The sequence below is a fragment of the Leptodactylus fuscus genome, chromosome 10 (genome assembly GCF_031893055.1).
Source record: "Leptodactylus fuscus isolate aLepFus1 chromosome 10, aLepFus1.hap2, whole genome shotgun sequence".
Lineage (NCBI taxonomy): Eukaryota > Metazoa > Chordata > Amphibia > Anura > Leptodactylidae > Leptodactylus > Leptodactylus fuscus.
Window position 1 is genome coordinate 81,673,647 of NC_134274.1, and position 18,673 is coordinate 81,692,319.

The following is an 18,673-nucleotide window of genomic DNA, read 5'->3' on the forward strand; positions in this document are numbered from 1 at the left end:
CCGTCCTATGTAGTATCTGTGCGCCACCTGCTGGCTGGGATCCGTATATACAGGGTCTCCCGAGCTGTGCCGTTTGTTCCCCGCGCCCCCATCTGGATCAGCGTGGAACTGCACAGCCCGCACCCGGGGTTCACTATAGCTGCAGCCTCGCGGCTATTACACAAGGATGCCCATAGGGGGCAGAGAGGAGATACCGCAGCCGGGAGAAGAATTAGATCCGGGGAGGAGGGGGTGCGGCTCCGGAATACAATAGTCCTATTGACAGAGAAGAAGGTCTGGAGCAGTGAGAACAGCGCCCTGCATGTTATCTAGTAGGCCGGCTAGAAGGAGCCGCTGACCGCTGACCCTCGGCAATGGGAGAATGAGCGGGAAATTCAAAGTGATCCATTGTCTTATGTCAGCCAATCAGCGCGAGACAGAGGAGGGGCTTGTAGGAGTCACGCCGAAGAATTACGTCATCAAAGCAGGGTTCTCCTTCTGGTCCGACCACTCTCTATATAAAAAGGCGGCTGTGCGGAGGGACGCTTATTCTAGTCTGTCAGCAGCACAGAAGATGTCTGGTCGCGGTAAAGGAGGGAAAGGTCTCGGCAAGGGCGGTGCCAAGCGGCACAGGAAGGTGCTCCGGGATAACATCCAGGGCATCACCAAGCCTGCCATCCGCCGTCTAGCTCGCAGAGGAGGCGTCAAGCGCATCTCCGGTCTCATCTATGAAGAAACTCGCGGTGTCCTGAAAGTCTTCCTGGAGAACGTCATCCGTGACGCCGTCACCTACACCGAGCACGCCAAGAGGAAGACCGTCACCGCCATGGACGTGGTGTACGCGCTCAAGCGCCAGGGCCGCACTCTCTACGGCTTCGGAGGTTAATTCCGCCGCTCCCCGACTCTCTACTTCATAACCCAAAGGCTCTTCTCAGAGCCGCCACATCCTCCTGAGAACAGAGCTGTCCCCGCCACCCACCTCTCCTCTGCCCTCTAGGGCTGGAGCTGTCGCTGCGGCTACTGTAGGAATACCGGAGAGCGTTGAGATAAACGCTCCTAAGCTTCAGGGAACGTGTGAACAAATGCATAAATCTTAGAGCGTTCCCGTCGCTGTACAGTGTGCACTGCCTAAAGTTTCTCCTTTACTTTGCCGGTGTGCGCAGATATACACACACACACGAGATAGATACGAGGTTATCAGGCGGATAAGTTCCTTCGCCTTGAGGATAATACAAACAGTGCGGTGTAACGTCCATAAATACAATGACAAAACGGATCGGGATAAATAAAGCCTCTGGTCCGGGGAATAAACACCAGAAATGAAGGGCTCAGCAGCTCTAGTGTGGAAGGGGTGGGGGGCTCTTAGAAGAGCCTTTGGGGTGATAGTACAGAGCAGGTGATGGAGCCGATTACTTGGCGCTGGTGTACTTGGTGACGGCCTTGGTGCCCTCGGACACGGCGTGCTTGGCCAACTCTCCGGGCAGCAGCAGGCGCACGGCGGTCTGGATCTCACGGGAGGTGATGGTGGAGCGCTTGTTGTAGTGAGCCAGGCGGGAGGCTTCTCCTGCGATGCGCTCAAAGACGTCGTTGACGAAGGAATTCATGATGCTCATGGCCTTGGAAGAAATGCCGGTGTCGGGGTGGACCTGCTTCAGCACCTTGTACACGTAGATGGCATAGCTCTCCCTCCTGGCCCTCTTACGCTTCTTGCCGTCCTTCTTCTGGGCCTTGGTCACGGCTTTCTTGGAGCCCTTCTTGGGCGCTGGGGCAGACTTGGCGGGATCAGGCATGGTATAACACGGAGATCTCTTTCACACGAGAATGAGAGAAAGTAATGTCTGTGCTCCTCCCAGCGCAGCCCTATTTATAGGCGGGCTATGCAAATGAGCGCCGCTGTCTGTGCGCTGTTCTACTGGACCAGCAAATCATGTGACTTTTGCAAGCCCCGCCTGCTGAAGCGGATTGGTGGTTCCACAAATCTGGCCTCTATTGGCGGCTTGAGATGTGTCCAATGAGAGTTGCAGGAGGGCGGGGCAGAACTATATATATAAGGCAGGAGGAGCCGGTACAGGGCAGGATATTCTGTGTTCCATTACAGTAACTGACGATCCACGAACCATGTCTGGACGCGGCAAGCAAGGAGGCAAAGCTCGTGCTAAGGCCAAGACCCGCTCATCCCGGGCGGGACTTCAGTTCCCCGTCGGTCGTGTGCACAGGCTTCTCCGCAAGGGCAACTACGCCGAGAGGGTTGGTGCTGGTGCTCCCGTCTATCTGGCGGCCGTACTGGAGTATCTGACCGCTGAGATCCTGGAGTTGGCTGGTAATGCTGCACGGGACAACAAGAAGACCCGCATCATCCCCCGTCACCTGCAGCTGGCCGTGCGCAATGACGAGGAGCTGAACAAACTGCTGGGTGGCGTGACCATCGCCCAGGGAGGCGTCCTGCCCAACATCCAGGCCGTGCTGCTGCCCAAGAAGACCGAGAGCAGCAAGAGCAAGTGAGCGCCGCTCCCACCCCATCCGTCTATACAAGCAAAGGCTCTTCTAAGAGCCACCACCTTGTCTACAGCAGAGCTGCCTCCCGTCTACAATACGGGCTGTCCGTCTATTCTGAAGCCAACTCCTGGCCCGACCCGCGGCCCTTACAGGGAAAAACCGTGGGGTGACTGAGCGGGAGGAGGATTCAATCTGTAGGGAGATGTGGTTGCGGGCGCAGGGTCTTGTCAGTTAGGGATAGTAATGGCTGTGCTCATCCTAATCCTCTCCCCCCTTCGCCAGGGCACAGCTCACGGTGGCAGGCTTAGAAGTGCCGATGAAACGGGCGTTAAAGGGCTGATCCGGGTGAACCTTTGTCTATTTCCCCGCTCACACGGTTGGTGGTTTTGAAATTCCCATTCAGTGACCGTTACAACCCGCGCGAGAGCCGGCAGCGTCACGTGGTGCAGAGGGAAGGGGCGCGAATTTCAAACCCTCCCCAACTGAAGAAGATTCAGCGGCGCTCAGGTCATTGTAGAAGGCGCTAGGGAGAGATGTGCGGAGTAGGCACATACTAGCGACGGAGAGGAGGGAGGGAGGGAGATGTGGTGCGGGCGCAGGGTCTTGTCAGTTAGGGATAGTAATGGCTGTAGCTGTAGAAGAAAAAGAGGGGTAAATAGTAAGAAACAAAAAGAAATCAAGTATTCCATGGTATAATCACTTTTATTTTCTTACTTTCCTCCTTTTCTTTCTCTCTTTTGATACAGGTATTATGTGAAAAAAATCTATGATTGATGTGGACATGTATCATATACACGAACGGAAGAACAATGTTAGCGTGGGACGAGGACTTAAGTTATATCATGTTAACCTGCCTATTTGTATTTCAAAGGTTTTGTAAATAAATGTAAAGTAAAGTTGATATAATGATGATAATGATCAAAATATGATGTTCAAAAAATAGAAAGAAAAAACATGTTTTTAAACATATATCTGGCAGTGTTTGTAATCTAACCAATCACATGTCAGCCTACTAGTCCCATTGTAATGTATGAGAATCACGACAGCCAATGAGAAATCTGCCTACAAATGTCTATGTAACTAATCACGTTTAAGCCTACATGTCCCATTATAGTCTATGAGAGTCCCGGCAGCCAATGAAAAGGCTGCCTACTATTTGAGTGATGTAAAGACAATCCTTGCTGTCTTAGGGAATGCTCGCTCTTTCTGTCGGACCTGAAGGAGAACTTGTCATATCCAATACTGGAAACAGCCACGTGTTATTGTGTGTCCAATTACAAAGCAGCCTACTTTTATCCATGATATATATAAGGTTGGCTATGACCAATCAGAGAGTTGCCTACCTCCTATGGGTTTTATTATGGAAAGCTAGAGGGTCACATGTTATTAAAAAAAAAGCCAATCATAAGGCGGCCTGCTATTGTCTGTGATCTGTAAAAAAAAGAATGTGGCCAATCACAGACCAGCCTACTATTGCCCATAATATGTATAGGGTTAATTCTGACCAATCACGGAGTTGCCTACTTCCTATGAGTTTTACTATAGAGAGTTGTTCAGAATTTTTAGAAAGATCATGTTATTATGTGGCCAATCACAGACCAGCCTACTATTACCCATAATATGTATAGAATTGATTCTGGCCAATCACGGAGTTGCCTACTTCCTATGAGTTTTACTATGGAGAGCTGCTCTGATTTTTTTTTAGAAAGATCACATGTTGTTATGTAGCCAATCACAGACCAGCCTACTATTACCCATAATATGTAAAGGGTTGATTCTGGCCTATCACAGAGTTGCCTACTTCCTATGGGTTTTACTATGGAGAGCTTACTCAGTATTTTTAAAGAAATCACATGTTACTGTATGGCCAATCACGGGACAGCCTACTATTACCCATACTATGTATAGAGTTGATTCTGACCAATCACGGAGTTGCCTACTTCCTATGGTTTTACTATAGAGGGCTGCTCAGTAGTTTTAGAGAGATCACGTGTTATTATGTAGCCAATCATGAAGCGGCCTACCATTATCCATGCTATGTATGAAATTAAATATAGCCAATCACAAGGCTGCCTCCCTATTATGGGTTATGTAGAGTTATCTATAGAAAGGTCACGTACTGTTATATGATTAATGCGAAACAGCTTAACTTCATCTATGATAGGTGGGAAATTAATATGGCCAATCACAAAGGAGCCTACTTCTTATAAGTTTACTGTAGTAACTACTGCATTAACGGCTAGTTTTGTAGCGTGACTTGAATAGACCAATTCAAAGTAGGTTTACTACATGTTATAATTTGAATAAGAAATGTGTATACATTCTTCATTAAGAGGCTACTTATTATACATATGAGATATCGCTCCTTAAAGGGAAAGGGGATACATGTGTGTTGTTATATGAACAAAAATAAATGGATCTTAAAATATCTCTATCTATCTATCTATCTATCTATCTATCTATCTATCTATCTATCTATCTATCTATCTATCTATCTATCTATCTATCTATCTATCTATCTATCTATCTATCTATCTATCAAGATTATGAATGATAATCTGTTTTCCCTTAGCCCAAACAGCAGCACAACTGGGGTATTCCTGCCCCTAATGAGCTGTTAGGACAGGTGGAATTTTGAATTACCTAACAGCTTTGACCCCTATAAGAGGCCTGAAGACCTGCTCCTCCCTTGTGTTAGTAACAAGTATGATATACAGAGAGCAATTTATGCCAAGAGCTACACACACATACACAAAATCTGTACAACAGTACCTCCTAGGGAGGGAGCCTTGTGCTGCTGTTTGGGCTAAGGGAAAACAGATTATCATTCATAATCCTTCTTTCCCCCTACGCCCAACAGCAGCACAACTGGGGATTTAGCAAGTATTGTTTCCCCTAGGACGGGTCCTCCTGGCAGGCAGATGCCAAGACGGAGTGCCCAAATGCTGTAGCATCGGCCGTACGCCAGTCCAATCTGTAGTGTTTGGCAAAAGTCAGCTGTGAGCTCCAAGAGGCTGCAGCACATATCTGGTCTAGAGAGAGGAACCGTGTCTCTGCCCATGATGTCGCCACTGATCGGGTGGCATGGGCTCGTAAGAAATCTGGAACAGAAAGATTCTGAGCCCGAAGGGAACAGCTGATAGCTTCTCTGATCCATCTCGACAGGGTTACCTTTGATGCTTTAGCGCCTCTATTGTGGCCAAACACATTAACCAGAAGATTCTCTGATCTTCGGAATGGTGCTGTTCGGTCCAGGTAGATACGTAGTGCTCTTACCAGATCCAGTGTGTGTAGCTTCTCCTCCTGCTCCGTAGCAGGAGAGGGAAAGAAGCCCGGTAGGGTGATCACTTGATTGGTGTTCTGAAGTGTGGGTACCTTCGGCAAGAATCCTGGGACGAACCTTAGCTGTACCCTGTCAGGGAAGAAGGTTATGAAGGTTTCGGAGGCCGCTAGGGCCTGCAATTCGCCAACCCTCTTGGCGGAGGTTATTGCTAGGAAGAAGGTCACTTTAAATGACAGGTACTTCCAGTCCACTTCAGATAATGGTTCGAAGGGGGGCGCACAGAGCCCTTGTAGAACCGCGGCCAGGTCCCACCTGGGGACAGGGGGCCGTACCTGGGGGCAGAGCCTGGCAGCCCCCCTAAGGAACTGTTTGACAAGAGGATCTTGTGATAACTGTGTCTCCAGGAGAGCAGATAGAGCTGACACTTGAACCTTGAGGGTGGCAGGTGCTAGTCCTCTCCAGGCCGTTCTGTAAGAACTCCAGGACTGCATCTCTGTCTGGATCGCGGTGGCTGCCTGTACACCAATCTCGGAATATCCGGGCGATCCTTCGGTAGCTCTGATTGGTTGCCTCTGCTCTTGAATGGGCTAAGGTACTTAGCACTCCCTGGGACAATCCTCTGTCTGCGCATATGGCGCGGTTAGCCTCCAGGCAGTGAGGTTGAATTTGTCTAGGCCCAGGCACGGCTGACTGTTCAGTGACACCAGGTTCCTGACTGGTGGAAGCCTCCAGTAGTTCCCCCGACTCATAAGGATAAGGTCGGTGAACTATGCCCTTTTTGGCCAGAACGGCATGATCACTATTGCCGAAGTCTGGTCCTGCCTGAGTTTCGCCAATACCTTCGGTATCATCGGGATGGGAGGGAACACATATGCCAGTTCGAACCTCCATGGTATTGACAGGGCATCCACAGCCAAAGGGTTATCTTCCCGGTACAGGGAGCAAAACCTTTCTACTTTGGCATTGTGTTGGGTGGCCATCAGATCCACCTCGGGGAGACCACACCTCCTGGTCAGGTAGTGGAAGATGTCCTGATTCAGGGACCATTCGCCTGCGGTCGGCCGGCCTCTGCTGAGTTGATCCGCTAGGATGTTCAGGCGGCCCTGGATATATACCGCGGCCAGCTGGGAGAGGTTCCGTTCTGCCCAGGAGAAGATCAGGTTGGTGACTTGCAGGAGCGAGGGGGACCTGGTTCCTCCCTGCTTGTTGATATAGTGGACTGTCGTCAGATTGTCTGATCTTACTTTGACCGCTTTCCCTCGTAGAAGTGGTGCAAATGACAGAAGGGCTCGATGAACTGCGGTAAGCTCGCGCCAGTTGGATGAGTGCGTCCTCTCCCGCTGATTCCATGTACCTTGAACCGGGGTCTCCCCCAGATGAGCTCCCCAGCCTGTGAGGGAGGCATCTGTAGTCAACAGGGTCCAGGCGGGCTGGACCGAGGATTTCCCATCTCGCAGATGGGTCCACCAGGGCAAGGTTTGCCGGGTGCTGATGGTTAACTGGATTGGCTTCTGTAAACCTGAAGGACTGTGATTCCAGACTCTCCAGATCTCGTTCTGTAGAGGGCGCATATGCCATAGGGCCCAAGGAACTGCATCTAGGGCAGCGGACATCAATCCAAGGACCTTCATAGCCGTCCTGATGGTGACCTTCCGTGTAGAAGACAAATGATGTGCTGCTCGAGCAATTTTCCTTTTGCGAGGAGAGGGTAGAGAGACCGTCATGTTGAGAGAGTCTAGAGTAAGTCCCAGGAACTGAACTCGTGTTGATGGCACCATTACTGACTTCTGCCAGTTTACCAGCCACCCCAGCTTGTCTAGTAGAGCTACGACGGTCTGCACCTGCGTGGTAAGAACCTCCTTTGAATGAGCCTTCAGAAGCCTGTCGTCCAGGTACGGGACTATGAATATGCCTTGAAGGCGCAGGGCGGCAGCGACCGGAGCTATAACCTTTGTGAAGGTGTGGGGGGCGGAGGATATGCCGAACGGGAGGGCTGCGAACTGGAAGTGCGCCTCTTTCCCTTCTATATATACAGCAACCCTTAGGACCTTTCGGTGTGCCGGAAAGATGGGTACGTGGAGGTAGGCGTCATTCAGGTCCAGAGTGATGAAGTAATCTCCAGGGTGCATGAAAGGTAGTACTGACCTTATGGTTTCCATGCGAAACCGCAGCCTGCGGATGAAGTGATCCAGATACCTGAGATCGATGATCATACGCCACTTGCCTGATGGCTTGGGGACCAAGAAGACTGGAGAGTAGACACCTGTGCCTTACTCTGCGCGAGGAACCATCTCTAGTGCGGCCTTGTCCACGTACTCCTGAATCAATCTCTCCAGATGAAGTTGTTTGGGGCCCTGAAGAGGGCGGGTTCTTACCATCTTCTCTGGCGGCTGGGAAACAAAATTAATTTTATAGCCTTCCTGGACCGTCTGGATGACCCAGGGGTCCCGAATATTCTGCCGCCAGGCCTCCACATAGTGGGAAAAACGACCGCCCACCCCAGGGGATGGGGGGGGTAGGAAGGGGGGGGTATACTGAGAGGGAATTAGAAGGGGGCATTCTTACGGCTGCTGGCCTCTGGTGCCTCTCCGGGTGCCTCTTCCTCGAAAGGAGGTACTCCGACCTTCAAGGGGCTGTGGTAGGTTCTTGCCCTTGGAGTCGGCCCAGCCTTCCATGATGTGGTCGAGCTCCCTTCCGAACAGCCGTCCGGGCTCAAAGGGGAGACCACAGAGGCTATTTTTGGAAGTAAGGTCAGCCTTCCAGGGCTTCAGCCATAGGGGTCGGCGATTCACAGTAGCCAGTGCCATGGATCTAGCCGCCATGGGGTCCCTGAGGCCCGAGCCCTCCTCTGATGGAAGGATGGAGCGCCTTGATAACTTGGACACGGCGACGTCCACCTTTGGTGGGGGACCCCACGCCTTTAGTTGACTTTCAGAGACGGGAAAAAGTGCCTTGAAGCGTGTGGATGGCGCAAAGGATCTCTCCGGGTGCCTCCATTCGCCCTCCATCAGGCAGAGCATCTCCGAAGAGGGCCTGAAGGTACGAGACCTACGGCTAGAGCCTTCCTCGCCTTCCCGGTCTCTGATTCTTAGGGTCTTGAATACTCTGGACCTTTTGTCCAGGGGAAAAATCTCCTTCTCCTCCTCCGTACTAGAAGACGACTCCACATCCCTGAGGCGCAGCTTTTCCAGAGGTGGCAGGGACAATTCACAATCCAGCCGTGGCCTCTTGGCCAGGGAGACGGCTTCCATCCTTTTCATGGAGTCCTGGACGTACCCCTTCACCCAGGAAACCATCTCTCGCATGGGAATTGTTTCAACAGAGGGGGACCTGCACCCCTGACAGAACCGATATTGGGAGTCATCAGGCAGCAGCACTCTACAGGAAGCACACGCCAGATGCTTCTGTTAGGAGTATTTAGGTTCTTTACTTTCTATTTTTCTTACCTGGGGAGTTTTTGACTGCGCAGTGTCTGGGGTGGCATCCTGGCGCTGCGGGGTTGTCCTGTCGTGAGTATTGGTGCACACCTTCTGACTTGCACGCGCGCACTGCTGGTAGGCAGCTTTATCTCCTGGTTGATTAGTCTGTCCTCCCATTTGCACCTGGGAGGAGTGGTCTCTACTCTGTATTTAAACCCATGCCTCCCATGGTTCTGTGCTGAGTGTCGCTTTTACAGAGCTAGGCCTTAGCAGGAGGAGTAGGTGGTGTTCTGGGATAGAGGAAGTTCCGTGGTTGATTTTTGGGAGGTTTGGGTGAACGAGTTGGTTTGTTTGTTTTCCCTTCTGTGTTCACCAATCCTCCCTCTGTGTATAATTGACTGTGTGAGTGAATTGCCTTATCCTTTGATTTCTACTCAGTTTCCCTGTGTTTGTTTCCTAGTGTAAGGTTCCTTCCCATATTGGTTTGGGGGAATCCTTTCCCACATTTTTCCTGTGTGCTGCTTGTGTTGTTAGTCAGCGCATACCCTTGTCAGTGCCTGTCAGTAGCAGCTTCACTTGTTCGTTAGGGGTGACCCCCTTTAGTCTCCAGTCCCTAGAGATCTTATAGGGCATTCCTTCTCCCACTTCCCTCTAGGCCTACGGAATCAGTGAGAGAGGAGCTGTCGGGGTCAGGCTTAGCCTGAGTACAGCCGACCCACACCCGTGAGGCAGTGACCGGGATAGCTAGTGGGAGTAGTGCAGGGCGAGATTCCCTACTGCTATTCCTTAGCCCCGTTGCAGCTACCTGGACTGACATAACAGTACACTCAGCCGGTAAAAAAAAAAAAAAGGGGTTCGTTTGCATTATGACGGACCTGAAACAGTTGTACCAGGCGGTGCAGCAGATTTCCACTGAGATGGAGGGGATCAAGCTACGAATGGATGCCGTCCAAGCTTCTGGCGTATCTCAGTTACAGCAGTTGGCTCAACACACAGCCTCTCAGGTGGAGGGCATACAGAGGCAGGTGAGTAGCGCCCCTGTGGGTCGGCCTCTGGAGCCAAAAGTCAGCTTACCTGAACCCTTCCGAGGTAAGAGGTCAGATTTTTTCCGATTTCAAAAGGACTGTCTTTTGTATTTCCGGCTACGGCCGTTTTCCTCCGGTTCTGAGGTACAGAGAGTTGGGATTATTATTACTTTATTGAGAGATGATCCCCTCATCTGGGCACATTCGTTACCAGCCGACTCAGCTTGCTTACTAACTGTAGAGGCGTTTTTCTCCACAATGGGGTTACTGTATGACGACCCAGACAGGGTACGCACGGCTGAGTATAACCTACGACGTGTGGTGCAAGGGGATCACGCTATAGAGAAATATTGCACAGAGTTTCGTAGGTGGGCAGCAGAAGTACACTGGAATGACCCCGCTCTACTTAGTCAGTTTGAGACAGGGCTCTCGGACCAGGTTAAAGACCATCTAGTTTCTCACCCTGTTCCGGGAGATCTAGATGAGGCCATGCAGCTGGCAATTAGAGTTGGACGGCGCCTCCGGGAGCGTGGAGACAAGAGTCCTGGGGGGCTTAGCCCTCCTCAATTCTCTGTTTTTAGAGAGGACCCGGGGGACCAACCTATGCAGATTGGGGCCACTGTGCGAAGTGCTAGACCCAAGAGTGAAGGGTCCCGCACAGTATGCTGTTTTGTGTGTGGAGGGATGGGACATGTAGCAAGGGTATGCCCCTCCAGAGAATGGTTCGCCAAGGAGAGTAATAACCCCAGGTCTATTGAGGGTAAAGGGAGAAAACCTACTAAGGAGGGAGGTGTGCATATTTCCTGTACTCAGACTGCCGGGTTGACCCTTGAAGGATGGGTAAATGGGCAGAAGTGCCGGATTTTGGTTGATTGTGGTTCGGCAGTCAACCTTATTGACTCAGAGTTTTGTGAGCAATTAAGGGTGAGTCCTTTGGTCTTGAAGTCTCAGATACCGGTGTGGGCTATTGATAAGACCCCTCTACAGCAAGCTGTCATCTCCAAACAGGTGGAGGGTTTGGAGTTTATTGTGGGTGGCCACAGGGAAGAGATTGACTTGTTCTTATTGTCTAAGTTACCAGCACAAGTAGTTTTGGGGTGGCCCTGGCTGAAGCAGCATAACCCTATTATCAACTGGGAGACCGAGTCAGTAGTTTCTTGGGGGCAGGGGTGTAATGGTCGATGTCTGCCCATATCCGTTATGTCTTTGTCTATAGACAATTTGCCTCAAGAAATATGTGAGTTCAGGGAGGTCTTTGAGGAAAGGGCAGCCAAGACATTACCACCACATCGCACCTATGATTGCTCAATTAAATTTATACCAAATGCAGTGTTACCCAAGACAAGGTTGTACAATCTCACTATTCCGGAGAGGGAGGCGCTCAAAGAGTATATTGAGGGGAGTCTAGAGGTGGGGCATATTCGCCCATCTAAGTCCCCAGTAGCAGTGGGGTTTTTCTTTGTAAAGAAGAAAGATGGAGGGTTGCGCCCTTGTTTGGATTTTAGGGAGATTAACAAAATCACGGTGCGGAATCCCTATCCCATCCCGTTGATCTCGGATCTATTCAGCCAGATTACGGGAGCTCGCTGGTTTAGTAAAATAGATTTACGTGGGGCGTATAACTTGCTGAGAATCAAGAAGGGGGATGAGTGGAAAACAGCGTTTAACACACCCCTAGGACACTTTGAGAATCTTGTGATGCCTTTCGGTCTAACCAATGCGCCTGCGTTTTTTCAGAATTTTATTAATGATGTACTAAGTGCCGTCATAGGGAGGGGGGTTGTGGTCTATCTGGACGATATACTCATTTACACCCCGGATTTGGAGACTCATTGGGAGAGAGTGAGAGAGGTTTTAGATCTCCTGAGGGTTAACCAATTAAGTGCTAAGCTGGAGAAATGTGTGTTCGCGGTCAATAAATTATGTTTCCTTGGCTATATCCTATCGGACAAGGGGTTCGAGATGGACCCTGAGAAGGTCAGGGCAGTCTTGGAGTGGCCTCGACCCGAGAACCTAAAGGCGGTCCAACGGTTCTTGGGATTCTCCAACTATTATCGCCAGTTTATTAAGGGATTTTCTGAGGTTGTGAAACCCATCTCGGACTTGACTAAGAAGGGGGCTGACTGTGCTAAGTGGTCGCCAGAGGCGCTAGCTGCGTTTGAAGAACTGAAGAAGCGATTCTCGTCCGCTCCCATTTTGAGACAGCCGGATGAGAGGTTGGCCTTCCGAGTGGAGGTGGATGCCTCCTCGGTGGGGGTGGGAGCAGTACTTTCTCAGGAGTTCGAGGAGGGTACGCATCCCTGTGCCTTCTTTTCTAAGAAATTCTCTGCCTCTGAACGGAATTATGACATCGGAGATAGGGAACTACTGGCAATAAAACTAGCGTTCGAACATTGGCGTCATTTCCTGGAGGGGGCCAGAAGGCCAGTCCAGGTATTTACTGACCACAAGAATTTGGTTTATCTTGGGTCGGCGAAGAGATTAAATGCACGGCAGGCCAGATGGGCTCTATTTTTTGCGCGGTTCCACTTTACCGTGATTTATGTGCCGGGTTCGAAGAATGTTAAGGCTGATGCTTTATCCCGGTATATGTCGACCGAGGAGGAACGAGAGGCGCCTGCCACTATTCTTGGGGATGGAGTGGTGGTAGCAGTATTGGGCGCGAAATTGGAGAAGGCCTTGATCGAAGCGCAACACGCTGCACCTTCCAAGATACCTAGAAACAAGCTGTTTGTCCCAACTACTCTCCGACAAAGTCTCCTGAGGGAGTGTCACGAGTCGGTTCTTGCTGGTCACCCGGGGGTTTCAGAGACCATGAGATTGGTGTCTAGGAATTTTTGGTGGCCAGGGTGGAGTAGGGATGTCTTGCAGTTTGTTCAAAATTGTTCGGTCTGTGCAAGAGCCAAGGCGTCGCATACCCGTCCCCACGGTCTTCTACATCCATTGGAACCTCCTAAGGCACCTTGGACTCATCTGTCTATGGATTTCATCACGGGCCTTCTGGTGTCTAAGGGTTTCACGGTCATTTGGGTAGTCGTTGACCGCTTCATGAAAATGTGCCATTTGATCCCGTTTTCCAGGCTGCCATGTGCCAAGACACTATCAGAGGCATTTATTAAAGAAATTGTAAGGTTGCATGGTCTTCCTGAGGAGATCGTTTCGGACAGGGGTCCGCAATTTGTGGCTAAATTCTGGCGGGCTTTTTGCAGCAGGTTGGGAGTTACACTGTCGTTTTCCTCCGGGTTTCACCCGGAGTCTAACGGGCAAACAGAGAGGAAGAATCAGGATGTGGAACAGTTTTTGAGGTGTTTTGTTCGAGAGAATCAGAATAATTGGGCTGACTTTCTTCCCCTGGCAGAATTTTCCCTAAACAACCATGATTCCAACGCCACAGGTACCACACCTTTTTTTTGCTCCGGTGGTAGACATCCTGTTTTTGGAGTATTTTCTTCCATTTCTTCCCCAGTTCCGGAGGAGGAGCTATTTTCTAAAAAGCTGCAAGGGGTATGGTCCCGTATCCGAGAGAATCTGGTGCGGGCGTCGCACCAGGCTAAGGTCCAGGCGGATAGGAAGAGAGGAGAGTTGCAGTTCTTCCCTGGTAAGATGGTTTGGTTGTCCACCAAGAATATCAGGTTGAAGGTTCCTATCAAGAAGCTGGGTCCCAGGTTTGTGGGTCCTTTTAAGATCATCAAGATGGTAAATGAAGTGGCGGCGCAGCTGCAACTACCTAAAAGGTGGAAGATAAACCGGGTGTTCCATGTCTCCTTGTTAAAGAAGGCCAAGAAGGGAACATCTCCAGTTAAGGTTCCACCAGTTTCTGAGTCCGGGGAGTATGAGATATCCCGAGTTCTGGATAGCAAATATGTTCGGGGGAAGCTATGGTATCTGGTGGCATGGAAGGGATACGGTCCTGAGGATAATTCTTGGGTCCTGGAGTCGGATATGTCAGCTCCCAGACTTGTGGAGAAATTCCACAAGGAGTTCCCGAAGAAGGATGCTCCTAGAGAATCCGGAGTCTTCTCCTTGAGGGGAGGATCCTGTTAGGAGTATTTAGGTTCTTTACTTTCTATTTTTCTTACCTGGGGAGTTTTTGGCTGCGCAGTGTCTGGGGTGGCATCCTGGCGCTGCGGGGTTGTCCTGTCGTGAGTATTGGTGCACACCTTCTGACTTGCACGTGCGCACTGATGGTAGGCAGCTTTATCTCCTGGTTGATTAGTCTGTCCTCCCATTTGCACCTGGGAGGAGTGGTCTCTACTCTGTATTTAAACCCATGCCTCCCATGGTTCTGTGCTGAGTGTCGCTTTTACAGAGCTAGGCCTTAGCAGGAGGAGTAGGTGGTGTTCTGGGATAGAGGAAGTTCCGTGGTTGATTTTTGGGAGGTTTGCGTGAACGAGTTGGTTTGTGTGTTTTCCCTTTTGTGTTCACCAATCCTCCCTCTGTGTATAATTGACTGTGTGAGTGAATTGCCTTATCCTTTGATTTCTACTCAGTTTCCCTGTGTTTGTTTCCTAGTGTAAGGTTCCTTCCCATATTGGTTTGGGGGAATCCTTTCCCACATTTTTCCTGTGTGCTGCTTGTGTTGTTAGTCAGCGCACACCCTTGTCAGTCCCTGTCAGTAGCAGCTTCACTTGTTCGTTAGGGGTGACCCCCTTTAGTCTCCAGTCCCTAGAGATCTTATAGGGCATTCCTTCTCCCACTTCCCTCTAGGCCTACGGTATCAGTAAGAGAGGAGCTGTCGGGGTCAGGCTTAGCCTGAGTACAGCCGACCTACACCCGTGAGGCAGGGACCGGGATAGCTAGTGGGAGTAGTGCAGGGCGAGATTCCCTACTGCTATCCCTTAGCCCCGTTGCAGCTACCTGGACTGACATAACAGTTATATTGTATGGGGGCCTGTATGGAGGAAGCGTTATATTGTATGGGGGCAGCGTTATATTGTATGGGGGCCTGTATGGGGGAAGCGTTATATTGTATGGGGGCAGCGTTATATTGTATGGGGGCCTGTATGGGGGAAGCGTTATATTGTATGGGGGAAGCGTTATATTGTATGGGGGCCTGTATGGGGGAAGTGTTATATTGTATGGGGGCCTGTATGGCGGAAGCGTTATATTGTATGGGGGAAGTGTTATATTGTATGGGGGCCTGTATGGGGGAAGCGTTATATTGTATGGGGGCCTGTATGGCGGAAGCGTTATATTGTATGGGGGAAGTGTTATATTGTATGGGGGCCTGTATGGGGGAAGCGTTATATTGTATGGGGGCAGCGTTATATTGTATGGGGGCCTGTATGGGGGAAGCGTTATATTGTATGGGGGCCTGTATGGGGGAAGCATTATATTGTATGGAGGCCTGTATGGGGGAAGCGTTATATTGTATGGAGGCCTGTATGGGGGAAGCGTTATATTGTATGGGGGTCTGTATGGGGGAAGGGTTATATTGTATGGAGGCCTGTATGGGGGAAGCGTTATATTGTATGGGGGCCTGTATGGGGGAAGCATTATATTGTATTGGGGCCTGTATGGGGGAAGGGTTATATTGTATGGGGGTCTGTATGGGGGAAGGGTTATATTGTATGGGGGAAGCGTTATATTGTATGGAGGCCTGTATGGGGGAAGCGTTATATTGTATGGGGGCCTGTATGGGGGAAGCGTTATATTGTATGGGGGCCTGTATGGGGGAAGCGTTATATTGTATGGGGCCTGTATGGGGGAAGCGTTATATTGTATGGGGCCTGTATGGGAGAAGCGTTATATTGTATGGAGGCCTGTATGGGGGGAAGCATTATATTGAATGGGGGCCTGTATGGCGAAAGCGTTATATTGTATGGGGGCCTGTATGGGGGAAGCGTTATATTGTATGGGGGAAGCATTATATTGTATGGGGGCCTGTATGGGGGAAGCATTATATTGTATGGGGGCCTGTATGGCAGAAGCGTTATATTGTATGGAGGCCTGTATGGGGGAAGCGTTATATTGTATGGGGGCCTGTATGGCGGAAGCGTTATATTGTATGGGGGGCTGTATGGGGGAAGCGTTATATTGTATGGGGGCAGCGTTATATTGTATGGGGGCCTGTATGGGGGAAGCGTAATATTGTATGGGGGAAGTATTATATTGTATGGAGGCCTCTATGGGGGAAGTGTTATATTGTATGGGGGCCTGTATGGGGGAAGCATATTGTATGGAGGCCTGTATGGGGGAAGCGTTATATTGTATGGGGGCCTGTATGGAGGAAGCGTTATATTGTATGGGGGCCTGTATGGGGGAAGCGTTATATTGTATGGGGGCCTGTATGGGGGAAGCGTTATATTGCATGGGGGCCTGTATGGGGGAAGCGTTATATTGCATGGGGGCCTGTATGGGGGAAGCGTTATATTGCATGGAGGCCTGTATGGGGGAAGCGTTATATTGTATGGGGGAAGGGTTATATTGTATGGGGGCCTGTATGGGGGAAGCGTTATGTTGTATGGAGGCCTGTATGGGGGAAGCGTTGTATTGTATGGAGGCCTGTATGGGGGAAGCGTTATATTGTATGGGGGCCTGTATGGGGGAAGCGTTATATTGTATGGGGGCCTGTATGGGGGAAGCGTTATATTGTATGGGGGCCTGTATGGGGGAAGCGTTATATTGTACGGAGGCCTGTATGGGGGAAGCGTTATATTGTATGGGGGCCTGTATGGGGGAAGTGAGTCGCCCCAGCTCGGCCTATGTAGATTCACGGTGCGAGCAGGCCCGACACCGGGGGCGGCAGCGCCTTGAAAAAGGGGAGTTTTAAGCAAAAATGGATTAAAGAAAAATAAAGAAAAATAAAAGTTTGTCGTGACGCCAGTTGGGGTTTTGGCTTGAGGTGAAGCCGGGCACTGTAGATAGGGCCTCTGGGAATAGATGGTGACGCAGTGCCAGATGTTATACCTTCCCCAACCAGGGCAGGTCCCAGGGCCAGATGATATAGGTGAGGAAGGGATGATTTCCAGGAGGAGTAACAGAGGATCGATGAAAGAATACAGTCCAGACAGGGGTTAACCAAACACTTACAGTTTACTTCTGTAGTCAGCAGGAGATAACAGATGTTACAGGAGGATTCACCTTGCTCCAGTATAGTGAGATGCCAGTCTTTCTTTTTACCACTAGTATGATTCAGCCTTCCACTGCTGCTCAAACTCTCTAATAGATTTCCTCTGGTCCTGGGTTCCAGGAGCTCAAAGGTTAAGTACAACTGGGTATATCCCCCTTCTGGACAGCAGGTAACGCGAGTTCTTTGGGATGCTGGATACACTCACCCCAACTCTGTATGTTACTGAGCCTCCAGGAATCTTGCATTCACTAGGCCTGGGTCCAGTGAGTCTCTCAATGTTCTTAGTGTTTCTCACACTAGTTAGGAATTGATGGTCCTATAACTGCAGCTCCGTCCCTGCAAGGTCTCATCTCACCTCTGCAGGTCTCCGGCCTCCTGTGCTGTTCTATCACACCATGCGGCTTGCAGCACACACTGCGCCTCCACACCTGCTCCTCTCTTGCACCCTCCTGCACTTTCTGATCTGGAACTGAAAAAGAGAGAGACCCTCTTCCAGTCTGTAGCTCCACCCCTTTTCTTAAAGAGATAATGGCTGTGGAACTTTGTGTATGCTAACAGGTTGACTGGATCTCACTATACCTTCACAGTACACAGTATAGATCACATAAGATGACATTTGTAGTGACACACTCTGTGGGGCGCTACATTCCCCCCTTGTTAAAAGTAGCACGTCTCGGGCTACCCTTCCGATGAACTAAGAAGAGGGTTGGTAGACGGTAACATGAACACCATAGTGTTTGAAGAACATTACATACAAGTGTAAACTTCATATGTAAGTAAATTCCCTAAGGAGAAAAGTGCAACTTATTTAAGACCATTTTAAACTGTCACAAAAATGTTCAAGGAAACACAATTTCTGTAACAGTCTCTGGTTGTGTATTCCTTACAACCCAGCAACATTCACGGTTGCTTTCCTTGCGGATTACAGCCCCAAACCGCTTAGTCCACCTCCTTAACTCCGAGTGCAGCTGCGGAGTATTTTGGAACATTCAAAATTCTTCACTGCACAGGCTGTTTTGATGGCTCCTATCCGACAGGCCGCCATATTTGAAACATCCCCCAACCCCCGAGAGTGTTGGTGCACCTGCATAAATTGCATTCCATGCACTTGAAGAGGTTGGTAGACAAATGCAAGTCTAAAAGTTTCAATCCCACAAGAAAGTTATTGTGATAGGAACCCTGAAAAACTAAACATGTTAAACACTGGCACAGTTCCTTTAGTCCATTCTCTCTTGGTAATGCCATGCTCAGGAGAGTAAGTATTAATGCACAGTTCATATTTCTGACTCACCTATTAGTGCAATCCATTAGGGAGTCGGCACTGCAATTAAACCTTTAACTTTGCATAAACTCAATTCAATATATACAAATACAACTCAACTATCTGCAAACACATTGG

The 18,673-nt window shown here is 50.0% G+C and overlaps 2 protein-coding genes across 2 annotated transcripts; one reads left to right on the plus strand and one right to left on the minus strand.

Moving 5' to 3' along the window:
* Nucleotides 1-1,362: 1,362 nt before the first annotated feature.
* LOC142183437 (histone H2B type 1-O-like) lies at nt 1,363-1,788 on the minus strand. Its single transcript, XM_075258520.1, has one exon. The coding sequence runs from the start codon at nt 1,767-1,769 to the stop codon at nt 1,389-1,391; it is 381 nt and encodes a 126-aa protein (XP_075114621.1). The 5' UTR covers nt 1,770-1,788; the 3' UTR covers nt 1,363-1,388.
* A 269-nt stretch (nt 1,789-2,057) lies between these two features.
* LOC142183474 (histone H2A type 1-like) lies at nt 2,058-2,496 on the plus strand. The gene has a single exon (XM_075258576.1). The coding sequence runs from the start codon at nt 2,098-2,100 to the stop codon at nt 2,479-2,481; it is 384 nt and encodes a 127-aa protein (XP_075114677.1). The 5' UTR covers nt 2,058-2,097; the 3' UTR covers nt 2,482-2,496.
* Nucleotides 2,497-18,673: the final 16,177 nt, after the last annotated feature.

Excerpts from the sequence above, each read along its gene's own strand:
- LOC142183437 (XM_075258520.1), bottom strand. The coding sequence starts at position 1,769 with ATGCCTGATCCCGCCAAGTCTGCCCCAGCGCCCAAGAAGGGCTCCAAG.
- LOC142183474 (XM_075258576.1), top strand. The coding sequence starts at position 2,098 with ATGTCTGGACGCGGCAAGCAAGGAGGCAAAGCTCGTGCTAAGGCCAAG.